The sequence below is a fragment of the Nematolebias whitei genome, chromosome 9, assembly GCF_014905685.2.
Source record: "Nematolebias whitei isolate Nwh7 chromosome 9, NemWhi1, whole genome shotgun sequence".
Classification (NCBI taxonomy): domain Eukaryota; kingdom Metazoa; phylum Chordata; class Actinopteri; order Cyprinodontiformes; family Rivulidae; genus Nematolebias; species Nematolebias whitei.
The window spans coordinates 50,671,965-50,679,530 of record NC_056506.1 but is presented as its reverse complement, the minus strand read 5'-3'; the positions used below and the strand labels follow the sequence as shown (position 1 = coordinate 50,679,530).

General features: G+C 48.6%; 1 protein-coding gene across 1 annotated transcript in view; it reads right to left on the bottom strand.

The window, feature by feature from the left end:
- Positions 1-6,404: 6,404 nt before the first annotated feature.
- Positions 6,405-7,566, bottom strand: part of LOC119414333 (myc proto-oncogene protein) — a 7,976-nt gene continuing 6,814 nt past the window's right edge. The window contains exon 3 of the mRNA XM_037681427.1: positions 6,405-6,883. Within this exon, the coding sequence (XP_037537355.1) occupies positions 6,405-6,883 (479 nt within the window). The remainder of the gene's footprint in view (positions 6,884-7,566) is intronic.

The following is a 7,566-nucleotide window of genomic DNA, read 5'->3' as shown; positions in this document are numbered from 1 at the left end:
GAATTGGTGATCCTCTTACCATCTTGGCTTCTGAGAGACACTGACACGCTGAGAAGCTCTTTTTATACCCAATCATGTTGTCAATTGATCTAATTAGTATTAATTGGTCTTCCAGCTGTTCGTTATATGCACAATTTCCTTTTTCCAGCCACTTATTGCTACTTGTCCCAACTTTTTTGGGATTTGACGACACTGTGAAATTTTGAATCAACATATTTTTCCTTTAAAATGTTACATTCTCTACTTCCTCAGACGACTGAGGCGAGCTGGTCTGGGAAGCTCAGTCCTCACCTCCTTCTACAGGTGTGCAGTGGAGAGCATCCTGTACTCGAGCATCAATGTGTGGCATGGAGGCTGCACAGCTGCAGAAAGAAAAGCTTTGCAGAGAGTGGTGAAGGCTGCACAGAAATCTGTTGGAATCAGCCTCCCCACCATCACAGACATCTACACCTCCAGATGCAGGAAGAGGGCCACCTGCATCATGAAGGACCCCACTCACCCAGCACACACACATTTTGCCCCACTCCCCTCAGGAAGGAGGTTAAGGAGCATTAAGTGTAGAACCACTAGACTGAGGAACAGCTGAGGCTGTTAGACTCATGAATCTCTAACTAGAATAATCACTGTGAAAAACCACATCATGTTGCTGCTGATCAGTTTCATGTTGCTGCTGATCTGTTTCAATGTTGATGTGTTCATGCGTGCACATCTGCTCACAGACTCATGTTCATGTTTGTGCTGATGTTCAATGTTTTATGTTATGAGTGCTTAGTGTATATTTAGTTGATGTTTTTCTTAGTTCATATCTTTGATGTTATTACTGTTTTTCTTAGACATTTTATTGTCGGATGTAACTGGGACCCTGTGTACATAATTTCGCTCCACCACATGTACCACATGAGGTGCGAATGACAATAAAGAAACTCTGACTCTGATTTACTCAGATTAAACTTTTGATCTGTGATTTGTGTTCTGTTCTAAATAAAATATTAGATGTTGGCACATCCACATCATTGCATTCAGTTTTCATTCACAATTTGTTTAGTGTCCCATCTTTTTGGGAATCCGGTTTGTAGAAAAGTATTGTTTGATGAATATTTTTTCTATAAGCACCTTCAAATAAATGTAGCAATATGCTCAATACAATAACCTGGAGGCTAGCGCTAGCATGCTAGCTCTAGAAACAACCAAACAAACTCACCAGTTCCCACTTCTATAATACACAGTCAGCTGAAAGTTTTTTCACAAACAGAGACATCTAAAAGTTGAGAGGCACATCAGTCATAAATTGCAACATAGGAATTAGATAAAGGACTTTCAATGGATTAAAGTCTACCTGTAGCAGCTAGCCTGGATGTGAGTGTCACTTGACAATCTGTTCGCGGACCAAAAAAAATAATCTGTCGCAGGACTGGAAGCACGTTTGGTACCGTTCGCATTCGACTGTGCGCTTGGGCGCAGGAGATCTGCGCCCAGAATCTTCCTGTCTCTTGCAATGAAGAGGAGCTAACTGCGCATGTACAACTTTTAACGAGTCTATGGGTTCAGATTCTTGCACCCGCAGGAATCAGAAATATGTCACCAATCAGAAACGTTTCTGAAAGAAACAACTCATCATTAACTATAAAATATTTATCTTACACAACTATATATATATATATATATATTTATATATATAAATATTTTTATTATACCATTTTATTATACCATTTATTATACTCCTCCTCCCTGGGCTGCCACCTTACCGTGGTGGAGGGGTTTGAGTGTCCCAATGATCCTAGGAGCTATGCTGTCAGGGGCTTTACGCCCCTAGTAGGGTCACCCATGGCAGACAGGTCCTAAGTGAGGGACCAGACAAAGTGCAGCCCAAAGACCCCGATGATGAGTGAAATAAACGGACTTAATGTTCCCTTGCCCGGACGTGGGTCACCGGGGCCCCACTCTGGAGCCAGGCCTGGAGGTGGGGCACGCGGGCGAGCGCCTGGTGGCCGGGCTTTTACCCATGGAGCTCGGCCGGGCACAGCCCGAAGAGGAGACGTGGGTCCCCATTCCCATGGGCTCACCACCTGTGGGAGGGGCCAAAGGGGTCGGGTGCAATGTGAGATGGGTGGCGGCCGAGGGCGGGGACCCTGGCGGTCTTATCCTCGGCTACAGAAGCTGGCTATTGGGACGTGGAATGTCACCTCACTGGTGGGGAAGGAGCCTGAGCTGGTGTGTGAGGCTGAGAGGTTCCGGCTAGAAATAGTCGGACTCACCTCTATGCATGGCTCTGGAACCAGATTCCTTGAGAGGGGCTGGACACTCTTCCACTCTGGAATTGCCCCTGGTGAGGGGCGCCGAGCAGGAGTGGGCATACTTATTGCCCCCCAACTTGGTGCCTGTGTGTTGGGGTTCACCCCGGTGAATGAGAGGGTGGCCTCCCTCCGCCTACGTGTGGGGAGACGGGTTTTGACTGTCGTTTGTGCTTATGCACCAAACGGCAGTTCAGATTATCCACCCTTTTTGGAGTCCTTGGAGGGGGTACTGGAAAGTGCACCTCCTGGGGACTCCCTTGTTCTGCTGGGGGACTTCAATGCTCATGTGGGCAATGACAGTGAGACCTGGACGGGTGTGGTTGGGAGGAATGGCCCCCCTGATCTGAACCAGAGTGGTGTTCTGTTGTTGGACTTCTGTGCTCGTTAGGGATTGTCAATAACGAACACCTTGTTCAAGCATAAGGATGTCCATATGTGCTCTTGGCACCAGGACACCCTAGGCCGCAGTTCGATGATCGACTTTGTCATCGTCTCATCTGATCTGCGGCCACGTCTTGGACACTCAGGTGAAGAGAGGGGCGGAGCTGTCCACTGATCTCTACCTGGTGGTGAGTTGGCTCCGATGGTGGGGGAGGATGCCGGTCAGACCTGGCAGACCCAAACGTATTGTGAGGGTTTGCTGGGAATGTCTAGCAGAGTCTCCTGTGAGATGGAGTTTTAACTCCCACCTCCGGGAGAACGTCGAGCATGTTCCGAGCGAGGTGGGGGACATTGAGTCTACGTGGACCATGTTTCGTGCCTCTATTGTCGAGGCGGCTTACCGGAGCTGCGGCCGCAAGATTGTCAGTGCCTGTCGCGGCGGCAACCCTCGAACCCGATGGTGGACACCATCGGTGAGGGATGCCGTCAGGCTGAAAAAGGAGTCCTATCGGGCCTTTTTGGCCTGTGGGACCCCGGAAGCAGCTGATGGGTACCGGCAGTCCAAGCGACATGCGGCTCAGGTGGTCGCTGAGGCAAAAACTCGGGCATGGGAGGAGTTCGGAGAGGCCATGGAGAATGACTTCCGCACGGCTTTGAGGCGATTCTGGTCCACCATTCGGCGTCTCAGGGGGGGAAGCGGTACGCCACCAACACTGTTTATAGTGGGAGTGGTGTGCTGCTGACCTCAACTCGGGATGTTGTGGGTTGGTGGGCGGAATACTTGGAAGACCTCAATCCCACCGGCACGTCTTCCACTGAGGAAGTGGAGCCTGGGGACTCTGGGTCGAGCCCTCCAATTTCTGGTGCTGAGGTCACCCAGGTGGTTAAAAAGCTCCTCGGTGGCAGGGCCCCAGGGGTGGATGAGATTTGCCCCGAGTTCCTTAAGGCTCTGGATGTTGTAGGGTTGTGTTGGCTTACGCGACTCTGCAATATTGCGTGAACATCAGGGGAAGTTCCCCTGGATTGGCAGACCAGGGTGGTGGTCCCCCTATTCAAAAAGGGGGACCATAGAGTGTGTTCCAACTACAGGGGAATCACGCTCTTAAGCCTCCCTGGTAAGGTCTATTTGGGGGTTCTGGAGAGGAGGGTCCGTCGGATAGTCAAGTCACGTCAGATTTATTTATAGAGAGCACATTTAAAACAGAAACTGTTACCAAATTGCTTAACAAAAATATCACATCATCAAATAAAAATTAGCAAGATATATTTACAGCACATGGAATAAAAATATAAAACCAAAAACAATTAGAACCAATGAAACACTAAATCAGATCACGTTGTGTCATAAGTCAAGGAAATAATAACAAAAAGCATAAACTCAGTCAGAAACAATGAAATACTAAATCAGATCTGATGACCTTGTGTTAAATAGGAATAATAACAAAAGCATAAACAGAATCAGCATCAATGAAGAACTAGATCTAAAGCTGATCACCCTGTGTTAAATGTCAATTAGTATAAATGTGTTTTTAGGAGAGATTTAAAAGCAGAGACTGAGGTGGCCTGTCGAATGTTGATGGGCAGATTGTTCCAGAGTTTAGGGCCCACGACTGGGAACGCTCGATCTCCTCTGAGCTTCAGCTGGTTTTTGGTACGGCCAAAAGCAGCTGGTCTGATGATCTCAAAGCCCCGAGAAGGAGCATAAGGATGAAGGAGGTCAGAGAGGTATGATGGCGCAAGTCCGTTAATGCACTTGAATGTCAGCAGGAGAATTTTAAAATCAACTCTGACACGTACAGGAAGCCAGTGAAGAGAGGACAGAACCGGAGTAATGTGCTCAAACCTGTGAGTTCCTGTTAGTAGCCGAGCTGCAGCATTTTGTACGAGCTGGAGACGTGAAAGTGAAGCCTGACTAACCCCAACATAAAGCGAGTTACAGTAGTCCAGCCGGGTTGTAATAAATGCATGGACTAGTTTTTCAAGGTCAGATCTGGACAGAACGGACTTAAGCTTTGCTATTTGCCTTAGCTGAAAGAAGCTTTTTTGTAGAACAGAGATAGTCGAACCTTGGATTCAAGAGGAGCAGTGCGGTTTTCGTCCTGGTCGTGGAACACTGGACCAGCTCTACACTCTCAGCAGGGTCCTGGAGGGTGCGTGGGAGTTTGCCCAACCGGTCTACAACCAGTGCTTTGTGGACTTGGAGAAGGCGTTCGACCGCGTCCCTCGGGGAACCCTGTGGGGGGTACTCTGGGAGTATGGGGTACCGGGCCCTTTGATACGGGCTGTTAGGTCCCTGTATGACCGGAGTCAGAGCCTGGTCCGCATCGCCGGCAGTAAGTCGGGCTTGTTCCCGGAGAGAGTTGGACTCCGCCAAGGTTGCCCTTTGTCATTGATTCTGTCCATAACTTTTATGGACAGAATTTCTAGGCGCAGCCAAGGTGTTGAGGGGATCCGTTTTGGTGGCCTTACGATTGCTTCTCTGCTTTTTGCAGATGATGTGGTCTTATTGGCTTCATCAGAACGTGATCTATAGCTTTCGCTGGAGCAGTTCGCAGCCGAATGCGACACGGCCGGGATGAAGATCAGTTCCTCCAAATCCGAGGCCATGGTCTTGAGCCGGAAAAGGGTAGAGTGCCCTCTCCGGGTCAGGGAGAAGGTCCTACCCCAAGTGGAGGAGTTCAAGTATCTTGGGGTCTTGTTCACGAATGAGGGAAAAATGGAGCGTGAGATCGATAGGCGGATAGGTGCAGCGTCTGCAGTGAAGCGGGCGCTGTACAGGTCTGTCGTGGTGAAGAGAGAGCTGAGTCAAAAGGCGAAGCTCTCAATTTACTAATCGATCTACGTTCCTACCCTCATCTATGGTCACGAGCTTTGGGTTGTGACCAAAAGAATGAGATCTCGGATACAAGCGGCCGAAATGAGTTTTCTCCGCAGGGTGTCTGGGCTCTCCCTTAGATAGGGTGAGAAGCTCGATCATCCGGGAGAGACTCAGAGTAGAGCCGCTGCTTCTCCACATCGAGAGGAGCCAGTTGAGGTGGCTTGGGCATTTGTTTAGGATGCCTTCTGGACGCCTCCCTGGTGAGGTGTTCCGGACACGTCCCACCGGAAGGAGGCCCAGAGGAAGACCCAGGACACGCTGGAGGGACTATGTTTCTCAGCTGGCCTGGGAACGCCTCGGGATTCCCCCGGAAGAGCTGGCCCAAGTGGCTGGGGAGAGGGAAGTCTGGGCTTCCCTACTTAGGCTGCTACCCCCGCGACCCGACCCCGGATAAGCGGAAGAAAATGGATGGATTCTACCATTTTTTATTTAATTGTTCAAGTCTTCAGTGTAATCTGGTGAGTGGTTTGAGTGGCGGGGCAGCACCCTAGCGCCCCTTGTTGATGAGCTGCCACTGGTCTGGACCCAGTTCTGACTCAGCACAGGTATTGCAGCCATGACTTGTTTTTGTGGACAGCAAACTGTTACGTCAGGACTCTGGGTCAGGTCAGAACCAACGCGTGAAGCGGTCCGAGGCCCGGTTAGGACCCATTTCATCAGAACATTGAACAATATGAGCCATCAGTCCCTCCAGAGAAATAAAACAGATTCCAGGAAAACTTCCTGTTTGCTCACCATCCCAAAGGACGAGAAGTTCTTAACAGTTCTGATGAAACTGATCCTGAATCCAGCAGGACAACAAAAACCAAACAATAAAAACGGGCTCATCACAGAACACGACATGCTAATGGTTAGCATGATGTCCCAAGCCACTCCAGTCTTTGTCTCAGCTGTCTGCTCCTCATCGTCAGCGCCTCCTTCATCATCAGCAGACTCCTTTCCTCCTCTCGGACCTCGGCGATGAATGCCGCCGCCTCCTTCAGTACCAACACCTTTGCCACCTTCCCGTTGCCTTCGACAGCGGGGACCTGGTCCCTCAGAGACAGGAAGTTCCTCCTCAGCTGGTCGCGCCGCTGCCTCTCCAGCACGTTGTGTGTCCGCCGTCTGTCCTCGCTGTCCGACCGTGGGCTCCAACACCGCCGCCTGCCTCCTGGCCCCACAGCCTTCAGTCGTTTCCCAGCAGTCAGCGGGGCGGCGTAGTTGTGCAGGTGGATGTCGATGATGTGAGCTGGTTTCAGGACTAGAGGGGCGGGGTCAGGACGCCAAGACGTCGTGTCCAACGTCACCACGTCGATCTCTGCGTCCTCTCCGTCATCCTCTTCTTCTTCTACTGAAAAATAAAAACAGTCAAGTCTCTGATTTAAGAGAATAAAATCAAACATTTCATAGAAAATAATGTGAAATATAATCAGATTAGGATTAACCCGATCTGGTTCATCCCATTAAAACAACTTAACTTTGTAGTTAATTTCCTGTTCAGGCATCTAAATTTTAATTGTTGCCAAGTTTGACCAGTTCCCATTCGCATCACATGTACCGGTAGTACATGAGGTGGAACGATATTGTGTACACAGTGTCCCAGTTACAGCCAACAAAAGTATAAAACGTAAAAAAAACCTGTAAATAAGGATCTTAGATACAAACTGGATTCCAAAAAAGTTGGGACACTAAACAAACTGTGAATAAAAACTGAATGCAATGATGTGGAGATGGCAAATGTCAATATTTTATTCGTAATTTAACATAGATGACAGATCAAAAGTTTAATCTGAGTAAATGTAACATTTTAAAGGAAAAATATGTTGATTCAAAATTTCACAGTGTCAACAAATCCCAAAAAAGTTGGGACAAGTAGCAATAAGTGGCTGGAAAAAGGAAATTGAGCATATAACGAACAGTTGGAAGACCAATTAACAATAATTAGGTCAATTGACAACATGATTGGGTATAAAAAGAGCTTCTCAGAGTGTCAGTGTCTCTCAGAAGCCAAGATGGTAAGAGGATCACCAATTC